At 46.1% G+C, this 26,626-nt stretch overlaps 1 protein-coding gene across 3 annotated transcripts in view; it reads right to left on the bottom strand.

Annotated features, from left to right (window-relative positions):
• Nucleotides 1-26,626, bottom strand: part of Slc35f3 (solute carrier family 35 member F3) — a 248,782-nt gene that overhangs the window by 11,251 nt on the left and 210,905 nt on the right. For all 3 annotated transcript variants that reach the window (XM_076916058.1, XM_076916059.1, XM_034523148.2), the window contains one exon: nt 2,017-2,236. In XM_076916058.1, coding sequence (XP_076772173.1) covers nt 2,017-2,236 — 220 coding nt within the window. The remainder of the gene's footprint in view (nt 1-2,016; nt 2,237-26,626) is intronic.

Genomic DNA, 26,626 nt, shown 5'->3' with positions numbered 1-26,626 from the left:
GGGACAGGTTGAGCTATGTTTAAACAGATACCTCGGCAGCACCTGCCCAGTGACATCAGGAGTGACCAGGGTCTCCAGAGTATTATAAGACACATTTCCTTATATTTTGGACCCGTCCACCTGACCTAGAACTGCAGGTACCCCTTCCCATCTTCAATAAGATATAGCTGGGTGACTGAAGCATTTCTTTTAATCCCACAAGCCTTGTTTTCTGCCCCCGCTGTCCCCATGACCTCCCTCCCTGCAAGCCCTCTCCCCTGCAAGGAAGAGCCTTGGTCCTATCTTTTAAGCCAGTGTTGATCACTCAGCCCCCAGGCTGGAAGCTACAGAAGCTCTTAAGTCTTTGGAAATTCCCTAGAGGTAGTTGCTGCCTGTCCCTGACAAGTATTTGGGCGTCTCCAGATGTCTCTCTCTCTCTCTTTTTTTTTTTTTTTTTTGTCTCAAGGATTCCATGAGATTTCAGGGCTTTTCGTTGATTCTGTAGCTTACAATGAGAAGTTCTTCAGTGACTGGCCATGCACTCCTAAAAGGGGAGCATGCCTGCACAGTGTCTGCATGTTACAACATCCTGTCACCCTGTGGCTTCTCCCTAGAGCACCCACTGAGAACAGAAAGCCTTAACACAAACCTGTAGTGTGCAGTGGTCAGTAGAGAGCACTTTCATCAGAGGGTAGCATTGCCAGGCTGTGTGTATCCCCGTAGGAGGGTGTAGGAAAGTCTCCTACCCATGGACAACAAACAAGCACAGATCTCAACCACACCTCGTTCTGCAAGTGGGCTGAGTAGCTCAAGTTCATTCTCACCCACATTTCTCTTTCTGTTTCTGTGCCATTGACCTTGAAGAGTCTCTTTCCCATAACAAAAATTTACCCAGGACATCTGCACCATGCCCCAAAGCTCTATGGAGTCTCTCGATTCTTTGACCCCTAAGTAATGCCTGGAAAGGCATAACCATGGGGTCAGTGTCCCCGGGACACCCAAGTCTTTAACTCTGAGTCTGTGTAAGGCCCCTGCAGTCCTTCCAGGCACGTATTAGATCATTGATTTGCCAAAGGCTTTTCTGGGTGGCAGCCCGGGGCGTGAGTTTTTATTCCAAAATTAACACTGAGCCTCAAAACAAACTCTCCCCCTGCTGTAAGCTAAAAATATGAACCAGCAGTTGACTCACGTCCCCACTGCTGTTTGTATAACTCAGGTGGGCGTAAGCCCACCCTCAAGGTGATGTCATTAGTCTCAGGACAGTGAAGCAAGGACAGAAGCAGAGGATCTGGAGTCTGCCTCTTATTGGTTGCCAACACAGTCAGAGTGAGGCAACGCAGCACCGGGCCCTGAGCATCAGAAGGAAGGAGGAGCTGATTAGCTTGTGCCATGAGTGACCAGTATTGTGTCCTACTCTGTGGCAAGGAGAGGAACAGCAGAGGCAGTCCCTGACCACCAGAGGGAGCAGGTAGAAGGCCACCAAGATTCTGTCCTTGACCAATGGCACCTTTTTCCATTAGACATCTCCAAGTTCCCACTGGGATTTAGCACTGTGCTTACCATGCTCCACACAACTGTCATGAAATCTGGCTAGCTTTCAATTGACTGTGAAATCTTCTCTGGGAAAATTCTGGCCATTCAAGGAATGTCGTTGAATTTGCCCTTGATCTACAGTTTGAAGTGAAATCCCCCACCCACCCCCATCCCCCACTGCCCTGCACCATCTCCCAGCTCTAACTTAGCACTGGTGTTTCTGGCTACATGGTTCAGGCAACCCCCCCCCCCCCCCAGATACACACACCCTGCTTGGCACGAGCTTTAGGGAATGCTTGCTCGTGGAAATGCCTGGCATGAAAGGTGCTTTCACAAGTGCTTCTCTAGTGTGGTTAGCAAACCAGAAGGCCTGCAAGCCATAGCAAGAACTGCACCCTTCTGAGACTCAGAAGGACCTCAGCAGTGGAGCACAGGGAGCCAATGGGCAGGGCGGGTTCTGCTTGGCGTGACCATGAGGGGGAAGACAGATAATTGAGAACTTACCCTCACTCCCATGAATCTGTCCCTGAGAACGATCCACGACAGCAAGAAAACAAATGATTTGTTGCAGCAGAACAGGACGGAGACATCTGTAGTGTTTATCTTCTTTATTGCGTGTAAGTACAGGTAGTTTGTGAGGGTCCAAAGAACACCAAAAGGTGCTGCCTTGGTAAAGAACACTTTCAAAGTCAAGCCATTGTCTCCAAAAAACCGACAGCATTCCCTAAAATGAGAGAGAGAGAGAGAGAGAGAGAGAGAGCGAGAGAGAGAGAGAGAGTTATCATCTTGGATTTACATAGTCCATGACTTACCCTCTACTCAGATAATAAGCAAAAGAAAATTTAACAGGACGGGGAATGTGATTCAGTTGGTAGAGTGTTTTTGCTTAGCAAGCAAGAAGTTCTCGGTTCCATCCCCAGCCCTGCAGGCACAATGCTGTAATTCCAGCATTTGGGAGGTGGAGGGAGGATCGGAGATTCAAAATCATCCTCAATACAGAGCAAGTTTGAAGCCAACTTGGACTACGCAAGATCCTGCCTCAAAGGGAGAAAAACAAAAAACCAAACAAAACAAAACAGAAAAGAAAACATAAGAAAGGACTAGGTCTCCTGCTTGCTATTATTTTTATTATTTATCAATGCATATGCATGCTTGTGTGCCTGTGGAGGCCAGAGGGGATGCTAGGTCCCCTAGAGCTGGAGTGAGAGATGACTGTGAGCTGCCCCACACTGTGGCATGATGTCACAGGCTGTTGTCCCTTTTGTTTGCTCCAAGCTTGGAGCCAATGGCTTTCATGGAAGGTGTGCCAGGATTATCTGACCTGGAGACTCACGGCCACGGGAGCTGATTGTGGGGTTCAGTAACTTTCAAGTGGAAGAAGAAAGTCACTGCCAGGGGCGTCTGACTCATGACCCACATGCATTGCAGGCTCAACATAAGAGTTGTAAACTTACTTAAACACTGAGATCCATTTTGTAGCTTGACTGTATGGTTTTTCAAGGGTGAGCATTGTGGATGAGAACATCGAATCACAAGAGGTAGAGGCTGGAGCAACCATGCGTAGGCTAGACCATTTTTATTTGTCTTTTGTTGATAGGGAAAGTGGCAAATAAGAATGAATAGTTTGCCTTTATGGTTAGGCAGAGATATGCACTGTAGAAAGATTTGACTCTCTCTCTCTCTCTCTCTCTCTCTCTCTGTGTGTGTGTGTGTGTGTGTGTGTGTGTGCATGTTCGTGCATGCCTGTGTGGATTTTGTGCAAATGCCCATGGAGACCAGAAAATGGTGTCAGATCCCCAGAAGCTGAAGTAATAGGCAGTTGTAAGTTGCCCTTATATGGATGCTAAGAATTCAGCTTCGGTCCTTTACAGATGCACCAAACATTCATAAACTACCAAGCCATCTTTCCAGCCACTGGATGAGCAGTTTTGGGGCACATGAATATATTCTGGCTGTAATACAAATAGTCTGAATGACCTGTGAGTCTTCTCCCTTCTTTATGCTAGCATGTGAATGTGCGTGTCTCCCCTTCGCTAAGCCTGCTAGAACAGAAGCAGCCAGCTCGTCCAGGAGATCAGGATCTTACAAGATGGCACCAGACAGAACACACTTCAGAAGAAACCTTCCAGACATCTCCAGGTTTTCCAAGGACAGTTCACTAGTATTTTAAAAATGTTTAAGAAAAGCAAAACCTGCCTTTCACAGTTAGTGAAAGAAGCACGGTAGGAGAGGCCTGGAGGATGATTAGCGTGGAGAGCACCTGTGGAGAGGGGTGCTGAGCCACGGCAGTCTAGGAATGAAGACCCTGGTGAGAAGGACTCAGACTCAGTGAGTGCTGTCCCAGAGGTCCTGGTCAAGGCACACAGATGTGTGCAGCTCCATGGAAGGCAGCTGGCCTGTGACTTAGAAGTAGATACAGGCCTTACTAATCCTTACAGAGTTTAAGAAAAGACATCACTAGCCAAATACCAAGGACATTAGAGTGGAGAGTAGTCTGCCTGGAGTCACAAAGTATTAAAATCCATCAATAGAAGAAAATTAAAACCAGGAGCCAAAGGGGATTTGGTAGTACTTCAAATTTAATTTTGTTATTATTTTTCTAATGAGCAATCTAAAATGCAGGTTGTGTTGTTTACTGGTGAACTATGAAGCAGTCATGAAAGAAACAGAAAAATTATTAGAAAGGGACCTGAGGTCCTGCAAGGCAGGGACAGGTAGAATAGCATTTCCTGTTCAAAGGACACGACAGAGTTTTGCCACCTGTGCTGAGCCTAGGAGTCCCGTGCGGCTTCCCAACAAGCCAGTACCAAGTAGGATGTTCCAGTTCCTACACAGGCTACGAACTGATCGACGGTGTTACTTCCATTCTAGTTCCTTCTTCTTCAAAGGCTGGTGTCTGCTAAGATGTTATTACAGCGTTCCCGCTTCACTCTCTGTGGTGTTGCTCAAGCCTCTTTAGGCCCCCGAGGGAAGGACAACTTCCTTCATGTCTGTCAGGCTGGCTATTACACTCGTCCATGACTATGCCAACAGGGTCACAGGTTTTGTCCTGGTGTGAATACAAACTCATTTTCTATACTTCTTAAGGGATCGTCAGTCACGTGCTATGGCAAATCTCAAAGGTCTCTAGCCAGGCCTGCACTTTTCATTCCTTAGCCAGTGGTGATATTTGGGAGGCTGGAAAACCTTGAGGAGGTGGGACTGGCTGGTGCAAGCAGGTCACAAGGGTGAGCAGGAACCCAGTCCCTGGTTCCTGCCTCACACTGTTTCCTGATCCATCAAGATGTGAATCATCTTAATATAAGGTTCTGCCATGCCTGCTCCACCTCGATGCATTGAAACCTCCTGCAACAGTGAACTGAGCTCTGCCTATCAGAGATTGTGGTCAGCACAACATGTGAATGTAACTAAGACAGGATGCTAGAAGAAGTCCACAATCCACTGGTCAAGACCAGCATGTGTGTGTGTGCGTGCCTCTCTCTGTGTGTGTGTGTGTTATAAAGCATGACTCGTGCTGTGTCATGGCCATCCAAAGCCGCTGCTGGAAAGGTGGAGCTGAGTGGGTCTCTGACAGGAAGTAGAAGTACAAGGGTTCTGGATCTGTGGGCCTGGCAAAGTCATTATGGACTCAGGATTCATGTCCCGAAAGGGACAATTCAGCTTGGTGGACCTTGGTTCTAATAAGACCGAGTTGGCTAGCCTCTGTTGGACTAGTGAGCCTTGTGCTGGTTTAAAACCAAGGACTTAACACTAATCCATGCCAGCTGGCTCACCTGTGTATGCCTCTGACTGCACAGGGATCCAGACAAGCTGAGGGATGGGGCAGAGATCCACTTTGGTCACTGACTCCTCTTGGTTTATACCAAGTGCTCTCCTGATGCCCGGCCATCCAAATAACTGCGTAGAACATCCTTCATCCATTCCCATTATTGATGCCTTGGACCAGAGACAGGCAGGAGGATGGCTGTCCAGGGACCTAGGTCCCTTCAAATCCTACCATATAAGTCAGAGGATAACCAACATCGAGGTGTGTTTGTTTATGGCTCTGGTTGTCCCAACTGTTCTGGGTACATCAACTACTGAATTCAGTTCAGTGTTTCATGAGCCAATAAAATATAAGCAATACAAGAAAAGTGTGTGTGTGTGTGTGTGTGTGTGTGTGTGTGTGTATGTGTGCTCATGTGTGCCTATCTATGTGCATGTGGATGCACACAGATGTCAGAAGATGGCACTGGATCCTCTGGAGCTGGTGTCACCTGATGTGAGTGGTGGGATCTGACTCAGGTCCTGTGCAAGAGCAGTAAGTGCTTCTAACCGCTGCCTCATCTCTCCAGCCCACTCCCCCACCAGCCCCCAAAGTAAACACCTTAAACAAATGTGTTTTTTTTTTAAATTAAGAAGACACTCTCTTCCTTTCTTTTATAATTTTCTTCTGCATATTTCCCCTGCTGCTTTCTGGGGCTCCTTTTAATTTAACATTGGGGTAACAGCTTGGGCCTCTTGATCTGTTTTGTCTTCTATCCTTTTCCTCTTTATCTTGGTTTTATTTTATGGGCAATTATCTTGCATTCCAACCCTTGTATCAAAGATTTAAAATTAGTTATCTCATATTTAATTTTCAAGAGTAGTCCCAGATCTCTTGTATAGTACAGTTGGGAGGGTAAGACTGCTCTCTTCAATGGGAACCAGAGCAAGTCTACATATGACCTAGCAGACAGCCCATGAGCAGAATATAAAGATGCCATGGAAATCATGCCCAGCATAGAGGTGCCACAAAAGATGCAGATTCTTAACTGAGCCTTGAGTGGTTCACTCAGGTAGGTGAGCAGATAAGGAAATAAATTGTATTTATGACACATGAAGAAGGGATTGTGAGAGAGAAAGTAATCTTGGGAACTAAACGTAAGATAAATGCATTTAAAGATCAATAGAATAGGAATAGAAATGATCTTCCACAAAATGAGAGAAAGTGAGATTGGGAGATAAAGCTGGAAGCCCGGCGTTAAACCAGAGATGCAGCTAGAAGAAGAAACAGCAAAATGAAGTCGAGGAAATAACAAGGGAGTGCGGTGAGAGCACCAAGACCTGGAGGAGATGGAGCGCCACAGCGCCATGGCCTCCAGGCACCGAGAACAATGGAGAACTACACAAGGCACACATTTCTGAAATAAAGGCATAAAGATGTGATTTTAAGCCTCCAAGGGGAAGCTAGACATGGTGGGGCACACTTGTGTGACAGCACTTGAGGGTCATAAGTGTGAGGCCTGTGTGGGCTACCAAGTGAGAACCCACCCCAAGAAAACAAAATACATCACAGGATAGGAAATCATAATAGGACCAGGCATCTCAACAACAAAAACAGAAGCTAGACAGCCACAGATGCCTTCAATATTGAGGAAACATTGCAGCAGCAGGGGCAGGCAGGTACAGCAGCAGGGGCAGGCAGGTACAGCAGCAGGGGCAGGCAGGTACAGCATCAGGGGCCAGCAGGTGCAGCAGCATCAGGGGCAGGCAGGTGCAGCAGCATCAGGGGCAGGCAGGGGCAGCAGCAGCAGCAAGTAGAGGCAGCAACAGGGACAGGCAGGTGCAGCAGCAGCAGGGGCAGGCAGGGGCAGCATCAGGCAAGGGCAGCAGCATCAGGCAGGGCAGCAATGCAGACAGAAGAAGGGCTAGCTTGTGCCTGGGGAGGCTCTGCTGCAAGGGCGGAGCCAGGGCAGTCTTGCTAATCGAGAGCAGGGAGAATAACCATGTTCCTGAGATGCTGTCGGAAAAAATAGCAAGACAAATTAGAATTTTTTTAAGATAAACATTTCTGTAGGAGAAAAGTGGGGTTGTCAGTGAAGGGAAGTAGTCAGGAGTCAACCTCAGCATTCTCAAGATAATAAAAGCACCTTTAACCCCATCTTGGGATATCATCATTTTGGAGGAAATGGGATTGGGGGAAGCAGGGTGTGGTGGCTCAGAAGCCAGTATAATAAGAAAGGCTCAAAGAAGAACTTCTTCGAGCTAATTTAACCAAGCACCATGGGAGAGTCTGTACAAGGCCTCCAAAGCAGGGAGAGGCGAACTGGAGTGACGGAGTGACCAGGCTCGGGGCAGGAGGTACTGTTTACCTAAGTGTTTACCTAAGCACCTCCTTCATTACTCTTTTGGCTTATAAAGTATGTCAATGTACTCACTGAAAAAAAAAACAAATATTTAAAAATGAGAGAGAGAGAGAGAGAGAGAGAGAGAGAGAGAGAGAGAGAGAGAGAGAAAGAGAGGGGGCGGGGGTGTCAGGTCTCTGTGGTGGAAGCTGACATGGGGTACTCTGAGGTAGCTCTGAGGAGTATGGTTTAAGTTGGGGGGGGTGGGAAGGGAGGAAGGAAGAGAGAGAGTGTCTGATCAGATGCTGTGACTCAGGGAGAATGAAGGACCTGTTCAGATGTAAGAGATATGGGTGTGGAACCCCACAGCCTGTGCTGCCCTTCAGTGGTTTCCCACCATCCTCTCCTTTTTAGCTTTTCCACCTCAGTGCATCCACGCCTCTCCACCTCGACACAGAAAAGCAGGCATCAGCCTTAGCTTGTTTTCCCCTCTCCACTCATGCATCCAACCTCTCCTCTGTCATTCTCTGGCAGCCCTGACCCGGCACATCCCCCTCTGTTCACCAGACCCTGAGAGCAGCCACTCCTAACCTCCACATCGCTGATTCCAAAGGGCACTTGGAAGCCTCTGATATCACAGTCAGGGTGCCCTCCTGGCTTCCAACTTAGCTCGCTCCCCAAGACTTCTCCTGCCCCCACATTTCCAGTTCCAGCTTTGTGTATACCTTCTGCTAGGCCCCTCCACCTGGAGGTATTTCTCCAGGCTTCTCTCTACAACCTCAGTTTATTCTTTGAATAAACAGTAAACGGTTTTACTTATTCTGTGGGGCCAGAGTCCAGCTGGTTTCTTCAGCCAGTTTGGATACCCCAACACCTTAAATCCAGCTTTCTGAAGAGCCCGATACTTCCTCTTGCAAGTCTCACTTAGATGGTAGTAAACATGGATCATGTTCTGATCCAGACCTTGGATTCACTCTTAGTTTCTCCTTTTCTTTCCTCAAATCAAAGTTATCACCAAGTCTGGACGATTGTTGTTTCTAAATAATTTATGCCCATGGCCACAGTCTCACTTGGGTTACCACCGGAAGCTAATCTAGTCTATCATCTGCAACCAAGCATGCTGCAGTCCAGGAAGACTAAATTACTTCAAAACAAACAGATTGAGGGTTCCATCACCTTCTGCAAAAATTCCAGGCACCTCTCCAGGCCTGAGAGGGACATGATTCCCACAATGGGATTTACAAGGGAACGTGACTGGTTTCTAACAAGCAGCACTGTGCCTGTTACCACCACAAGTGAATGGCACTGTTTGGTTTCAGACCTGGGACAAGGGACTGAAGTGTATACTTTACCTATCAAAGCAGACCTGGCCTCCAGCTCCTCCCAGTCCCTACCTGGCATATCCTGCTCCAAACCTTGAACATTCCAGCCCAGGACCTCTCTCCAAGACCTTTCTCTCTTTCTCTTCCCCCTGCCACCTCCCATCCATGATAATTCTCCCAGGCTCAATCATTGGGGGCAGAAAACAGCTTCCCAATAAACCTGCCTTTAATATAATCTAATCTGGCTTGAATTGGCTCATTTCAGTAGTGAGGAAATAACCTATCAGGCACCACCTGGCACTCATCAGTCCCAGGACCTATAAAGCAATTCTGCTTAACTTTTGAGATCCTGAAGAATAAGATCATTGGAAATTTTATTCAAAAAATAAAATAAAATAAAATTTAAAAAAGAAATGTGAGTCACAGTTACTAAACGTGTTCACAACTGTAGGGTATTTAATTTTTCTATGCAGTTCTTGTATGTAGTCAAATTTGTAACCAGATAGACTTTCCACCTCTCTCCCCTTCATTCTTATTTTTTTTTTTTATTTTGGTAATACATAATGTGAATTTTACCCTCTTACTTATTTCTGCACGATATAGCTTAATAGTGTTAAGTATGTTCATACTGTCATGTAACCGACTCCTAGAACTTTTTTATTTGTTGCCCTGAACTCTGAACCCACGAAGCAAGAACATTCTTGCTCTCTATCCTTGCCAAGGGTCTACAGTGTTACACCAGCTTCTAAATTCGATGACCATATAGAAACAGAACGTGTTTGTCACATGTATCTTCAAGGTTCAGCCAAGCGACAGACAGTGCTACGACCTCCTTCCTTTTTAAAGCTGAGCTGTAGTCTGCTGTGTGGATGTAGAATATCTTATATGATGATTTTTATCACTTGGGCAACTAAAGCACTTCATAGCACTCGTACGTCATCTGATGTTTCCTTGTTAACTTTTGGTGCGTTCATGGTACGGATTTTTATTCTACACATTCTCAAAATTGAGACACGTCACCATTGCTGTTTAAGATACCAGTACCTATATCTACATTTAACTATACGTTCCTGGGATACTGGTCCTCCATCTGAGACCATTTTTTTCTTCCAAGAGAGTCTCTTTAATCATCCCTCCTCCCGTGGACCAATCTTCCTGAAAGCATCATCATTTTGTCTTCTCTTTATTTGAACATTTATTTTATATTTTTTAGTTTGTGTGTTTGTGTGTGCATGTAAACACAGGTGCCTATGGAGGCCAAAAGAGAGCGTTAGATCCTCTGGATTTGGAGTCACCAGACATGGGTGCTGGGAACTCAACTCTGGCCCTGGAAGAGAAGCAAGTGCTCCTGATCACTGAGCCATCTCTCCATCCTGTCTTCTTTTCTTAAAGGCCAAATCCACTGGGAATTCAAGCAGAATTCCAGGCTCACATACACTTTCTGCCCTTTGAATTTAACATTGTATCTTCTTATAGTTTCCAGTCTCTCTGTTGAAAAGTCTGTTACAAATTTTCCTTTTTGTCCTTATTGATGACTATACAGTGTTTTCTTTGGCGTATCTTTAGCGTTGTGCACGTTCTTTGCTTTGGTATATTGCTACAATGTGCTCTTTACCCCCACAGCGGAGATCTATGAACCCATGGTCTGGTGTCTTCCGTCAGCTTTGGGCACTTCTTGGCCAGTGTGTTCTCGCTCCTCTTTCTTTACTCCTGGGATTCTGGTGACACACAAGTTCCCTCTGTGTATGTTTGCTTCTCTTTATCATGTCCACTCTCATCTATGGCTCAGCCTGAACACTTCTTGTGACTTTCTAGCTTATGAATCCTCATTTTTGCTGTGTCTAACCTGCTGTTAAGTCCACCTACAGACCTTAAATCTGTGTTATTGTGCTTTTTCATTTCTAGCATTTATCACTTTCCAAAGGTGTCAGTTCTCTGGTGAAAGTCTTCATGTTGGTGTGTGTTCATGTGAGTAAATTAGTTAAAGTCACTCCACAGTCTTCACATAACAGTTCCCAAATTGAATACATCTCTGTCTCTGCTTCTAAGTCCTATTTTATCTTGGCTCATTATTTGATCATCAGGTCCAGTGTTTCTTTCAAGATTTATACTTTAAAAAAATTGATAAAAGCTAATTATGAAACTCATACAGCTGTATGTAGCTGGTGCTACTTTCTTAGATTTCAGACTGGTTCCTTTATTTGTTTATTATTTTGGCATGAAGGTGCCACTTCAACTAGCTTGTATGCATCTTTTCCTCTCTGGTATCTTTTACTCAGTGCACAGATCTATCAGTGAACAGTTGCTACCGAAAGCAACAGTTTCTTACCAACATCTCTCCTGCTGGATGGGTCTGAAGTCCAGTTCTTCCCCCAGGAGCATGAAACTACCAAAGTAAAGACTTGGCGGAGCCTTTCTGCTTGGTTTCTGTGTCTGACCCCAGCTCTCCGTGACTCAGGCATCAGGTGGTGCCTGTGGGGTAACTTCAAGAAGAAGCTGGGTTCAGGTGAGCTCTTTCCTGCAGGGATCTTTAATGGGTCTTGACCCATGGCCATGTGGACATCGGTAAGTTTCTGGATCTGTCTTCTGGTCTCAATGTGTGTCACATGGTCTTGCTAACGCATTCTGTTTGACTCAGCAGATCCACTCTGTGAACAGGGAAACTCTGCAAGAGGAAAGAGCAGCGGCAGTTGTGAGACCCGCTCTGTGCTTCCCTCCACTCCAGAGTCTTGGTGTTAAAGTCCTGGCTGGACTTTTTCTCTGGTGCCCTCAAATAACTTTCGTGAAAACATTTGCTTTCCAATGTGTGTAATTTTTCTCAGAGGGGTGTTCATTTGACTGTCACAGACCTGTCCCCTCTGTTTAAGCAGCTAACATTTCAGGGCTCTGAGGAGGTAGCGGCATGATCTGGGTGGGGGAAAACTTACAGGTTGGAATAGTAGGAAGAGTGTGGGTTCCTATCTATATACAATACAGACCTATGCATACTCTCATGTAGATACACATGTAGATAGACATATTCCCATGTAGGTCTGTCGTACATACACAACATAAGAGAACAGAACTTCTTAACAAAACAGTATTGCTGACTGTACTGTACTGTGTATTGGATGGACTCAGGCCTTGTACCTTTTGGCTAACCTTTCTCCTTCTGTCCTCAGCTCCTATAACTGCTAGCTCCTGCAAACCACCATCCTATAGTTTGTGTGTATTTGTTCATTTTAGTTTCTCTATATAATTAGGACCATGTAATATGTGTCCTTCTGGGGTTAGCTTATTTCACTGAGCACAGTGCCCTTCAAGGCACTTGAATGAGCTACTTCTGTTTCTGGCCCATTGAAAAGAGTGTTGCAGGAACACAGGAATGTAGCTGCATCTTCAGCATATGGATTTCAATTCCATACCTACCCCCAGGAGTGCTGAACCGCAGAGTGGCTTCTATTTTTGTTTTTGAGAAACCTCCTTACTGTTTTCCATAGTGGATGTATTAATTTGAATTCCTACCAACAGTATAAAATAACACCAACATTTATTGTCTTATGCTTCCTTTCAACAGCTATTCTGATGGGTATAAGATTATATAGATCCTTGGGATTTTTTTGTTTTTGTTTTATTTTTGGATTTTTGGTTTATTTATTTCTTTACAGGGTCTCCCTGTGTAGCCACGGCAGGCCTGGAACGCACTATATAGACAAGGCTGACCCCAAACTCACAGAGATTCCCCTGAGATTAAAGTGTGCAAAAGTGTGCAACACTACTCCTAGCATAAGATAATTAAACATTATATTTTATGTATGTGAGTGTCCATATGCCTGTATGTCTGTGCACCACATGCTCTCAGTGCCCTTGGAGGTCAGAAGAAGGCATTGGATCTGGCATGGGAGTTACAGGTGGTTGTTAGCTGTCAAGTGCTGGAAATGGATCCCAGATCCTCTGTAAGAGTAATAAGTGCTCTTAACTTCTGAGCCATCTTGCCAGTTCTCTCTTTGTGGTTTTAGTTTGTAACTCTGTGATGATTAGTCATGTCTTGCCCTGGTTAAGGTTCTCTATCAGAGCAGAACTGATAGCTAAGTGAGAGTATATTACAAAGGGATTTAGTAGACTGACTTGCATGACATAGGGTAAGAGTTCAACAATGGCTCTTTCACACTGAAGGCTTAGAAACTGGTATCACTCAACACACAAGGCTGCATGTCTCAAAACTTGGACCTGGTACTAGAGACCCAATGGGTTCCTGGAGAGCCATAGTCTTCTGTTCATGCCAATGGGTTCCCATTGGCAGCAAAGGAGGATGGCAGCCACAGCAACAGGACAGATGCTCTCACAAGACAGGCAAGAGCACCCTTGCTTTTCCCATCACACCTGCAGGTGTCACTCACTCTGCAATGGGCTTCTCTTCAGTTAGTCCTTCTAGGACCAGTCTAGTCCAGAGGCATTTCTCTTAGTTGATCCCAGATCCTGTCAAGTTGTCAGTCAAGAGTAACCATGGTTGAGGAGGTAGCTCAGTGGTTAAAGCACATATTCAAATCCCCAGTGTCCATGTGAAATGTCAGATGAACATGGTCGTTCACCAATGGGGACAGGGGATTCCCAGAGAGAGCTGGCTAGCAAGACTAACCATATGGGTGAGCCCTGGATTTCACTGAAAGATCCTGTCTCAGTGAACAAGGTAGAAGAGCCATCGTGATTATTACTGACATTAACCAAGGGTCCACATACACGAGAACATGTGAACACACACACACACACACACACACACACACACACACACACACACACAGAGAGTACACACCAGGAAAAAAGGTGGAAGACAGTAGCTATTACAAATGGAAACCTTTTCATGGGTCTACTGGTTTTCTAAATATTTTCTTTAAAGAAGGGCTATTTAAATTTCTTCCCAATACATTTTGTTTATAGTCTGTTAATCCACCAAAACGTGAGCAAGCAAACACTCCAACAAATAATGATGCACGCTCAGGACATTTGCAGCCCAGAAGGAGTCCATTCTAGCAAAACTGAGATTGTTCTAGTTTTAGCTCTAAGGCTGTCAAGATGAACGGTGAGAGATTCAACCAGACAGCAAGAGAGTCTGGGTGGACCAGGTGGAAGCCCTGTTATTCTAAGCATCACCGGCACAGACTTCAGGTCATCTTTCTAGGTCTAGGTGGAATGATGTTCCACACCAGAAGAGAAGGCTAACACATCAAATACAAAAGCTGTCCACAACTTCCATTTAAATGAACACAGTCACTAGCATGGTGTCTGAAAGGGTCCACCTGCAGTTTTAGACCACAGACCCTCTAGCTGGCAAGCATGCTTGCCCCCTTCCCCCTTTAGGCTGCCCATCATATTGCATCTGGAATTGATCTCTCTTATTCTTTCATTTGAATCACCCTCCTCCAGATTTTAACAGGAAGCCTATCATTTCATGCCCCACCGTGTCTCTGACATGACATTCCATCCCCAGAGTGCTCTTCTACATCAAGGCCCAGTCAGATTCCCACAGTTGCAAAGCAGTAGCTAGCTAGCTTCCAATAAAGCTCATTTCTGAAGGGTGATTGCTCTCGGCTTCCTTTCCCATGAACTAATTGAACCTGCACATAATTTCTGGCAGGCAGACCTTCAGAGCCTGACCAAGAGAAGCTTCACTGCAGCATACAGCCAGCCTCCCCATGCCTGGTGTCATGTTGCCTATTCTGGGGACCAATACCAGCATCTGGGATAGACACCTTCTGATGAGCCTTGTCTGTGATAGCCCTTCTGATCCAGTGATACCAGGCACAAGGGTTTTCATAAAGCAGAAAGACCATCAGAGCTTCTCCTGCAAGATGGGGTTTTCTCTCCCATAGAGGCTGGCAATGAGCCCCAGTGACAGCTGTTAGTTCTGATATGAAACAGGTGGCTTGGGAGAGTGTCCCCATTTGCTTCCACAAAGCCCATCTCTGCCACACAAAGGACGCTTGCCCCACCCTCACTCAGCGGATCCCATGTGATGGGAGCCACTGGGTTCTCAGTGTACTTTGCTGCCTTTTTAGCTACTTCCACCTCAGCCAATTCACTGTAGTCTCCTGAGCTGGCAAGGGCTGATCAGGATGCAATCTCATAACACACCAGCCACAGTGTCTTCATCCCAGACTCAGCCCCTCTGTAACCAGACTGGCAGAAATGAAGATATTCTGAAGAGACTCTTGAAACAATGGACTCACAGACATGAGAATTTCCCCAGGGAATACCATGCTGAAGAAGGAAAAGGTGCCAGCCAGAAGGGAACTTGTCTCTCAGAAATACATTTCACACAAGATCTAGCAGCTTGTCAGACCACCTCACAGGCTGAGATTGAAGCCCACACAGTGGATCAATGGTGGGCGGGTCCAACTTTGACTGACACTTAGGTGTGCCTATCCTTGGCCCTCTATTTAAACCTTGATCTCACTTCAGAACTCCAAAGACAGACTTGGGTTTGATGGATCTCTATTGTCTTCTCAATGAGGCCACACTGAATAATCTTCTTCTGCTTTCCATTATTAAGTTGGCTCATTCTTATTGGCTCCTTGAGAATGGGTTGTCAGGGGCTTATACACTGAAGGCCTAAAATCAGCCATAGGCCCAAGCCAGCCTGCTAACACAAAGTCTCAGGTATCTGTGGAAAACCACTGAAACAGATAGCTATAAGATATTGTAAACAGGCAGCTTTGGTGGAAATTTACCAGCCTAGATAGGAACAAGTAGTCATAGGTCTTGTAGATAGTCATAGACCTTGGGTAGCCTTGGTAGATAGTACCAACTTAGATAAGGACAAGTGAATCAAGAGTCATAGTGAACTGTCCCCTGAACCTTCATCCAGCTGACACTGTTCTGGAAGATATCTGTACTCCACCTGAACACCTATGCTCCTGTGTCATCCCCTTCCTCACATCCTGCCTTTTGGTGTATATAACCCCTGTGTGAAAAAGTAAAAATTACGGTTTGATCAGCCTATAGACAAGCCGTGGTTCTTTGCGTTCGCCTGTTTTTACCCCATTCTCTTTTAGGTGACCTCCCCGGACCCTGTTTAATGCCCTGCTGGACAGGACAATGGGTAACCAGACATGACTTGGGGCACAGGTCTAAGATTCCTAAGTGCAAAAACCAGGAGAGCCAGGATCTACCATGGTGTGCAGAAGTCCAACACTCCTGCTTGGTTGGCACCTCCGATCATTGGTTGTTTGTAGTCTTTGCTGTAATTCAAATGGCATCTTCCCCTATGTGAATTAAATGTTTACTCCATCCAGAGATCAGAGTAGAGGTCACATTGGCCTGGTTGTAGTCATGGTAACAGACTTGTTACCCTCACCTGGGCATCTAGCACTTACTCCATCCTGTTCCCCTCCAACTGCAAAAGCCGCTGGGAGACACCAGGAAGTGGAAGGCTAACTGAGAGGGAGGTTCTCTAATGTAGCTTCTGTAAGGTTGTCATCCACAATGAGGAGGGGACACAACATTTTGGGGTCACTTATGCTCCTGTAACCCCCCTCATTTGCACTGTGTAAGTCAGTCCAATAAACCTGCTACTTGGGTCTGCTACCAGCACCCTGTGTGGCATGCACAGAAATTGATTCACATCTCTCCAGAGGGTGTTAATGGAAAGCTTTGCTGTGGGCCATAGTTACCTCCAGCTCTTACTACAAACCTAGAGTCACCCTGGAGCAGAAAACCTCAGCTGAAGAACTTCTTCTAGCAGATTGGCCTGTGGTTAGATCTATTACTAATTAGCAAAAAAGGGCTCAGCCCACTATGGGCGGAGCCACCCCCAGATAGGTGGGCTTAAGCTACATAAAAAGTAAGCTAAACATGCAGGTATGATTTCCTTCCCAGAGTCGGTCTTAGGGTCCTGTCTTGAGTTCCTGTCTTGAGCTCCTGTCTTGAGTTCCTGCCTTGGCTTCCTTGAGGATGGCCCTGAATGTGTGAGATCTAATAAGTCCTTTCCTACCCAAGTTGCTTTTGGCTGTAGTGTTTATCAGAGCCACAGAGAACAAACTAAAGACCGTGGCAGAAAGAGGCTGTGCTGCTCAGATTCTGTTGACTTGACACAGGCTAGGATCATCAAAAGGATCCCCAAACTGAGAAAATGCTTCAATCCAGCCTGAGACTACTGGTCACAGAACTGGTTATCCCTCAGCCCTCTAGATGGGATGAGGGACACAGTCAAGCTGTCCTCATCTGGGGACTGAGGTGGGGTGTTTTTGGCATTCACAGGCTAATGCCCCCATGAACATTCGGAGTCCTAATCTGGGGAACAGGGATTCCTTTTATATTGACAGAAGAGCAACAGGATTTGGAGAACACTGAGACAGGAGATTGCAAGCTCAGGGTTTTTCTGAGCCACAGAATGAGTTCAAGGCCAGCCTGGGTAGCTTAGTGAGACCTTGTCTCAGTATGAAAAGTCAAAAGAGGGCTGGGGAGGTAGCTCAGTGGTAGTGTTTACCCCAAATGTGTGAGACGCTGGGTTTTATTCCCAAGGCCTCAGATCTGCCCAGGGAGTCAGAAACCCCTTCCTCTCTGTCTGCAAAAAACCTTGCACATGTCTGGATAACTGGTCTCTCAGAGCTCCCCTCCCCCACATCTGGTTTTCAGCATCAGGGCTGTGCATTAGAAATGACAGTAGACAATACATTACACGATTTAAACCGAAGATAGCCCCAGCTACTCAGGCCCAAGGAGAACAGTGCGCACCAGGCCAAGGTGGCAAATAGGGCTTCCAGGGGCACAAAAGATTGTAAACGATTCAAGTAGCCCAACTTTGCAATGAAGTATGCCCACACTTATTTGCTCCTCAGCTGGTCGCAGGAGGCACACTGGGTTCTAGGAGATCCCTGTGTACAGAAGGCCCTGCCCACCAAGGTACGTGGGTGAATATTTGGGCTCTGGGAGAGCAGCCTGGGAGGCAGCTGGAATGTCCATTCCTGCTCTGTGCTGTGAGATGCATCCACACTTTGAAGTGGTAGAGGTCAAAAGCAGAGTAGGTGACTGTAGGAATAGGCTATGTTCTTCTAATAGGTATGAGCTGACACCATAGAGGCCTGGGGCTCACGCAGCCCATCACCAGTTTGCAGATGCAAGCACAACTCTACTCCACTCCAGCCGGCAGCAAAAACTGCTCTCAGCCTGCTGGCTTGGAGGAACTTTCTCAGAGCGTGGGAACAGTTGTCTGGGGAAACATGCAGGTCTCTTCCTCTAATTCACAGTGACTGATAGGAGAATGTGTATCTGGGCAGGAGGGCATCAAAGGGGCACCCAATAGCTTTTGCTCTGCTGGGCAGCTTGCTCCACAGGGCTGTGAAGCAGATCCTACTCTGTGTGGACTTTGGGAATAATAAAACAACAGCAAGCATAAACTGAGTTTCAGGGTCGCTCGCTGTCAAGGGTTGCTTTCCGCATCCCGGCTGGGGCCAGAGCTCTGATGCATGGTAGATGAGCCAGGAGTTGGCTGGTTCTGCACAATGACTGTAATCCTGAGACAAAGTCCACAGGCGTCTTCACACCCCAGCTCCACAGGGCTGATTCATGGGATCTGACAACATAGGCTCTTTCCCAGCAAGTGGCACTATCTGTCTGAAGGTCACCCCTGGTGTCCTGAGTTATTTGCCACCTGGACTACATCCCAGTTCAAGAGAAAAGCCCGAGCGGCTGACTTTGACTGTGCACATCTCAAAATGCAGGTCTAGAGATGTGTCTTAAAGGGCCAGCAATTGTCCTAGGGCTTCTTAAAATTCATGTGGGGTATGTGTGTGTGCGTGAGAGCACATATGTGTGTGCATGAGCAAGTGAGTGTGTACATGCGTGTGTGTTGTGTGCACAAATGTGTGTGTGCACACGTATGCGTGTGTGCATGTGTTTGTGTGTGCATGTATGCATGGGACTGGGTCTATGTGTATGTCTGAGTGTGTGTGTGCTCACACGTGTGTGCATGACTGTGTGTGATGTGTTCACAAATGTGTGTGTGTGTGCTTGTGTGTGTGTGTATGTGTGTGTCTGTGTGTGTGTGAGTGTAGAGGCCAGAATTGATGCTAACTCTTTCTTGCTCAGGTCTCCACCTTATCTTTGAGGCAGGGTCTCTCACTAAACTTGGAGCTAAGCGATTAACTGGGCTTATTGTCCAGTGAAGGGCAGGGATCTGCATGTCTGTGCTTCTCCATCTCTGGGATTACAGACTGAGCAGCTGGGAATTATACTCAGGTCCTTGTTCTTGTACAGAAAGCACTTTACTAACTGCGACATCTACCTAGCTCCAATTACTTTATGAACTTAATTTCAGCACCCCCTAAATCCCTGCCTTCCAGTGGAGTATCCCACTAGACACACGGGAGGAATATCCCAGTTGGCTTCCTCATTAAAAATCCTTGCTGAACAAGTCTGATGATCGAAGTTCTATCCTGGGATCCCACTGTGGAGCCCCAAAACCAGCTCCTGAATGTTGTTTTCTGTCCTCTACACATGTGCTATAGTGTGTTAAACATGCACACACACACACACACACACACACACACACACACACAGGATAAATAAATTAATTTTAAAATAGAATCAAGTAAGAGGAATCGATTCTGGAAGTTGTGTGAGAGCAGAGGCAACAGCTCACAATCAACAGATCAAATTGACTTCCCTGTGAATACCCTCCATCTGACCATCTTATTCCACATGTCCCTCAGAAAGCCATAGAGTTCAGTTAATACCTGTAGCCTCCAGCAGATCGCCAGGGTCAACCCTGCTAGTCTCTTTTCCTTGCTCTCCAATAGACTGCCAAAGTCAGTTTCAGTTTAAGAGTGAATCTATTCAGGGAGGGCTATCCAGTAGAAAGGTTGAAAGTCACTGTGGTCTCTTTGTTCTGTTAATGTGTTTCCTGACTTGGTGAAGACCTGTGAGCTGAGACCAGCAGCTCAGAGGGACCTTCTCCTGTGGCTGAACACAGAGCCTGAGCCCAGAGTGGGCAGCAGGAGACTCCTTTAGTGACCAGTGAAGCTGACTTAGGGATGGAATGCTGGAGTCTAGCCATGCCTTGCTCCTCCCCTCAAAGATAGGTGCTCACAGGCATTCTGCTGGGATATTGCAAACAGGACTCTCACCTGAGAACTGAGTTAACATCAAAGGTTGTTGGTGTTAAGAAACTGTTCCCCACAGGCTTCCTTGACTCCTGTTAAGCCTTCAAGAATGTTCTAGAAGCTTCTCAGCCTATCTGACTATAGCCAGCCTATCTGACTATAGCCGTTGAATTCTCTCCACTCTAGGATACAGGAGTCCTTTGTGTTCTTTCTGCTTCCCCTCTTCAGTATTAAGGCTTCATTGGAAGATGTCCTAGTTAGGGTTTTACTGCTGTGAACAGACATCATGACCAAGGCAACTCTTATAATACGAACATTTAATTGGGGCTGGCTTACAGGTTCAGATGTTCAGTCCATTATCACCAAGGAGGGAGCAGCGCAGCGTCCAGGCAGGCATGGTGCAGCAGGAGCTAAGAGTTCTACATCTTCATCTGAAGGCTGCTAGCAGAATACTGCCTTCCAGGCAGCTAGGACGAGGGTCTTAAAGCCCACACCCACAGTGACACACCTACTCCAACAAGGCCACACCCACTCCAACAGGGCTAAACCTAATAGTGCCACTGCCCGGGCCAAGCATATACAAACCATCACAGAGGTAAATCCACTGCTTTTTTTTCCTTTGTATTCTGGCAAGTACACACAACTCTAGAATATTCTGTTAGGATGAGCAACCAATAGTTCTTAAATATGAATGGATTTTCTTCAATCACCTCCTACCTGCTACCCCCACACACATTTTAAAAAATATATTCACACATTCAGGTATGGGGTGAACATGTGTGAAGACCGGAAGTCAATGTTGAGTGCCTTCTTCAATCTCTTGTCTACCTTATTTTTGGGGGGACAAGGTTCGCTCTGAACTTCAAGCTCACTGACTGGCTAGCGTAGATATTCCCAAGATCCAGGGCTGCACCTGGCTTTTTATGTCGACTCTGGGAATTGAACTTACGTTGCTCACTGGGCTGTCTCCTAAGCTCCACAACTCCCCAGCACTCCCCCCCACCCCCATTAATTAACGGCATGCATCACTGGGTTATTTAAAAGTCAAGGAATTGTCACCACTCACTGGAATATGGTATTGGGTTGATAAGGGACAATATTTTAGATTGTGTGTGCATGTGTGTGTGAATAAGTTTTTAATGTGATGGTTTGAAGGAGAATGCCACCTCCCCATTGGCCCACACATTTGCATGGTTGGTTCCTCAGCTGAAGCACTGTTTGGAAGGTTTAGGAGGTGTGGCCTTGTTGGAGGATATGTGCGACAGGGGGTGGGCACTGAGGTTCCAGAGGTTCCACACCAGACCCAGTCTCTCCCTGCCTGCCGACTTTGGATCAGGATGTAAAGCTGTCAGCTACTGTGACATTGTGACAGTGCCCTGCTTCATGCTTCCCCCACAATGCTAACAGGCTGAACTTCTGAAACTGTAAGCAAGTCTCCAATTCAATGCTTTTTTTAATGAGTTGCCTTGGTCATAAAGATAGATACTCACAGAACCTGAGACCTGCATCCTGGATGAATGAGGCTTTTGGTTTAGTGTAGTTTTTATTGTTAAATATGACTATGGTTCAGCATCACTTTCAACTTATATCACATTTTCTATTTCCATTACAGGTCCCCAAAGAGCTCAACAATGGCGATTACTTTGGAAGCAAGAGGACCTCATTCAGTGTGGATCCCCTGTGAATGCTGGTTGGTGGGTGTGGCCACTTCCCTGTAATTCTCACCTCAGAAGGTAGAGACGGGAGATTCTCCAGAGCAAGCTGGCTGGATAGACTAGCATTCTTGGGGGAACTCTGAGTTTGAATGGAAGACCCTGCTTCAAAGAATAGGGTGGAGAAATGGTCAAGGAAGAATCTTGAAGTTAAGGTCAAGTTCAGGCCTCCACACACATGCACAACTGCTTACACGTGTGTCAACACACATGGCTCACGTGTGTCAACACACAACACACTCATGTACACTGCAGACATACACAGATAAGGAAGAAATTACCTCAACAATAGCAAACACCCAGGGAAACCCTTCCATTTATTTTGCAGAAAGAAGCAAGTTTGAGCCACAGAAGGTCAGATGTTCACTAATGGTTCAGGACGGAATCCTCTGACGGGTGACATTGTATTAGCATTTTCCTCAGGATCTCAGAAATAAATACTTTAGAGACATTCTATCTGAAAATAATAAGGGCTCATGGGTCTACAGACATGCTGACGTTCTGACAGCCTCTCCTTTTGCTTCCTGCATCTGACAAGACCTTCTTCCTTACAGCAGACATGGCCTCCACAGGAGGGCCACTGGATATACTAAGGGGACTCTGTTCTTCCCACACCTTGAAATTTACAGCTGGCCGCCAGCAACTATTTTAGGAAGTCTATAATTTGAACTCTATCCAAGTTTTAATTCTGCAACAAAATTCCAAGGCGTGCTCGCTCAGGCTGTTGCCACAGGAGCTCTTGTGCTCAGGCACTGTGTGGCTGAGGTATCTTTTCTTCCTGTGGAAGAAGCCAAGTGCCACAGGGATCTGGCCCTAGACAGCTGAGTTCTGTTTTTGGTCAGTGTCTCAGTCCTGTTTTCCCGGGCTGTGTGACACCTGCCTTCCACCTCAAAAGTCCCAGCAGGCAATCGTCATCTTTGCTTGAACTTGAGAGGTACCACATGGAATGTGTTCTGAGGGTGAGACAGAGGGTTAGTTCTCTTTTTCTCTCCTTCAGAAATCATTCTACCTTTGCTTAGAATCTAGATGGCTGGGGTTGGCCAGCATGGGGGTCCTTGAGTGGACCACGGGCTACATGGGCAAGCAATGGTTTCTGCAAGTATCTGGAAGAGGGGATAAAGGGGACATTGAATGGCAGCCATTTTGTCTAGAGAGTATCATGCTGCCACACAGAAGCCCAGTGGAGCAGACCAGTCAGTCACCACACACTATTCATTTCTGCCCCACCGTACCCATAACTTGTAGTGTACCTACGTTGCAAATGGCTTGATGGACTGTAGCTTTTAGCCCAGACAGACTCCAATCCTATAAAATTACAGTCTATACAAATCCTTACTTCACTTTTGAAAATAGCATGTGACAATTAAAATAAGACCATTTAAGTGTCTGTGTCTAACAGATAGATTTAACAGAACATGTTGTCATTTGTTCTAGGCTTCTGTCTGACTTTGTGACTTTAATATGCTCTGCTGATCCTTCTGTCTCTGTTTCTACACTTTTAGGGACTGTCTGGCTTTCTTTATGCATTTATATATATATATATATTTTAAAGCAGCTATCTTTAACATTTAAGGACACATTTTCCCTTATTTTTTTAAGCTTAAAGCTGACTGGTGTTGTTGACTTATACTCTATATCTTTTTAAAAAGATTTTATTTTTATTTCTAATTATGAGGATGTGTGTATATATGTCTACGTGAGTGCAATGTCTGCAGAGGCCAGAAGAGAGCGACCTGGAGTTGGAGTTGGTTGTGAGCTGCCCAGTGCTGGGAAGTAACTCAGGTTCTCAGTAGTTCATGCTCTTAAACATTAAGCATATCTCCAGATCCTGCGACTTACTTTAGAACAGCAAAACAAAAGCAGAGCATTTAATTTTCTCTTGAATTCTCAACTTTGGCTTTCTATGAACTCATCACATTGCTTTCACCGTATTTCCCACCCCTGTGGTGGTTTGAATGAGAATGGCCCTTACAGGTTCATCTATCTGAATTTTTGGTTCCCAGTTAGTGGAACTGCTTAGAAAGCATTAGGTGGTGGTCACCCTGTTAGATTGCTGCCTTTTTGGAAGAGGTTGTAGCCTAGTTGGAGGAGGTGTGGCTTTGGAAGAGGTGTGGCTTAGTTAAAGGAGGTGTGGCCTAGCTGGAGGAGGTGTGGCTTAGTTGGAGGTGTGGCCTTGTTGGAGAAGGTGTGTCACTGGGGGTAGGCTTTGAGGTTTCAAAAGCCCTTGCCACCCCCAGCCTCCACCCGTCTCTGCTTACAACTTATTGATCAGAAGTGAGTTCTTAGCTACCACTCTAGGCCCTGTCTGCCTGCCTGCCTGCCTGCCTGCCTACCTGCCTGCCTGCCTGCCTACCTGCCTGCCTCCACACTCTCTGTCATGGTGGCTATGGAGTAACACTCTGAAACTGTAAGCAAGACCCTGATTAAATGTTTTCTTTTAAATGTTGCATTAGTCATGCTGTCTCCTTACAGCAATAGAACAGGAACTGAGACAACCATCCACTATTCATTTTTATATACATACATGTACCCATGTGTAGGTATGCACAACAAGGCCAGAGGACATCTCAGGGGACTTGATTCTCTGCCTTCTACACTGTGGATCCTAGGGACTGAACCCAGGTTGTCAGGCTTGGTGGCAAGTGTCTTTATCCGCTGAGCCAGATCTGACTGTCTTGCTCATTCTTCAATGAAGGATCTTGTCCAATTTGTTTACTCAACGTGTCTTCTTTCGTTCTGGCTTTCTGAGCTGCATTTCGGTAAATATTTCAGCATTCCCTGGAATTTATGATCTTTCTTTCCAGGCAAGTACAATCTATATTTTTACTAAATTTAAATGTGAAGGTGCTCAGTTTATCTTAGGTGTCAATCATTGTGATTTCCATTTATAGGTTTTGTTTGGTACCGTTCCAAGTCTGTCTCTTTAGAATATCTTGTTAGTTGTCTGTTGGTGCCACTACATCTGAGCATCAATACTGCCTGGGAATTGGCACGTATTTCGTCTTCTTTGGTTCTGTGGCAGGCTCTGGAGTCCCACACAGATCTTTCTGCACCGTAATCAGGATGTGGAAGGCTCCGCCCACTTGGAGATGCTCTGAGGAACAATGTATTTTCCACTCGTTCATGCCCTTGGCAGAATCCAAATCCTTGGTGTTTGTAGGACTGAGGTCCCATATTTTTGCTGGGTCTGGTCCCAGCTGCCAGAGACTGCCTACACCCTTGGGTGTGTTCCCTTCTCCATCCCCTCAGCCTTGCAGACACCTGGGAAAGTCACGTGATTTTCTCGAAGGTGGCCCCTCCCCCATGCTTCTCTGCTCTTTCCTCTCCTGGATCTTTCCTTGACTACCTCCTTCTACCTTAAAGATAATTAAGCTGGGTCCACCTGGATTCTCCAGTCTTGCTCACCCCACCTCAAGTTACCAAATGTTAAGGACGGATGCCAAGTCTCCTCGCTGTGGATCCAGTCCCATGCACTGTGAAGCGTGAAGCGCTTCCTATGGGGAAGAACCCACAGCTCCATCCACCTCACTGTTACTCTGAGCCCCAAATCCTGCCTTATCTTTGATCTCCTGGAGCATGGAACTGGTTGATGTTGAGGTCACTCTGCACTAGGCAACAATGTTTTAAAAAAATTTAAAAGTTTATTAGACATTTCTGTCCTTTCGAGTTATTTCAATTCTCTTTAAATTTTTTTCTTTTTGAAGTGTGTGTGTGTGACAGGCCCGTGTTTATAAAGGCCAAAGGTCAACTTCAGGTGTCCTGTCTCAGTCTTTACCACCTTGTCTTTTGAGACAAAGATTCTCACTGGCCTAGAACACACTCAGCTCTTCCTGCCTCCCCTTACCAGTGCTGGAATTATAAGCATTTTCTACCATGCTGAACTTTTTAATGTGGACTCTGGGGGACTTCAGTGAAGTCCTCATGCTTGCTCAGAAAACATTTACACTTCACAGGCTGAGTTCTCTGTCCAGTCTGAAATTCTGCTCTTTTTACATTCCCCACCTTTAGTAAAACATTAATTTGTTGAACATCTAGACCCAAGCTCCTGCTCTTGCCTTTATTAAATTTATGTCTCTCCTGCCTTCATCAGAGACTGTCTGAAAGTACCCAGGAGCCTCAGGGGCCATTGATTTTCTGGTTAGAGGCCATACATAATTTTCCTTTGGACAGAAATCATTGTGTGTGTGTGTGTGTGTGCGTGCATGTGTGTCCATGTGTGTGGGTGTGCATGTGTGTGTGCTACTCAAATGCAAAGCTTCATGATTTCCTCCTGTGCATGCTCTGCATACAGCATAGCTCAGCACTGTGGCAACCTAGGCTAGTTCAGAGTAAGTTCTTGCCTCAAGACAAAAGTTATTAGGAAAAGGGTTGTTTGCTCACTACAAACCCAGCTGCCTGTTAGAAGACACTGTCCCTGGCTCCTTACTGCAGAGGGAGTTCCAATGCCCCCACCTCAGGGCTTGGGGGGGGGGGGATGGAGAACTTGAGGAGAAGGGACCAGTAGCTTAGCAGTGCAGACAGAGGTCACAATAGAAATGACTTCTGGAGGCCACACTGAAAGCTGTGGCTGGGACCGATGAGTGAGGCACCGAGAGACCTCACTGCACATTTAGGTGTGACTTACATCAAAATCAAAGGCCAAGGCCCTCCTCCCAAGGGTGAAGAAGCAGAATAATGACAGCCCATTCAGAAGGAGACGGAGCTATTTCTTTTCTTTCTAGAAGGACTAAGCCCTGTTAGAGGATCCAGTACAACCAACTCTCCCAGGACAGCCATCCCATGTGCCAGCATGAGCCCCAAACAGGCTGGAGCTTTTATACCTTCTCTTTATGTATACATATATTCCCAATGTTTCTATACTCATATCAAACAAACCTGCAAGGGCAATTTGTAACTGGGTGAGAAAACCAGAGCCC

Source organism: Arvicanthis niloticus, chromosome 18 (assembly GCF_011762505.2).
Source record: "Arvicanthis niloticus isolate mArvNil1 chromosome 18, mArvNil1.pat.X, whole genome shotgun sequence".
Lineage (NCBI taxonomy): Eukaryota > Metazoa > Chordata > Mammalia > Rodentia > Muridae > Arvicanthis > Arvicanthis niloticus.
The sequence above is the reverse complement of the archived record's forward strand: the minus strand, read 5'-3'. Positions and strand labels throughout refer to the sequence as shown.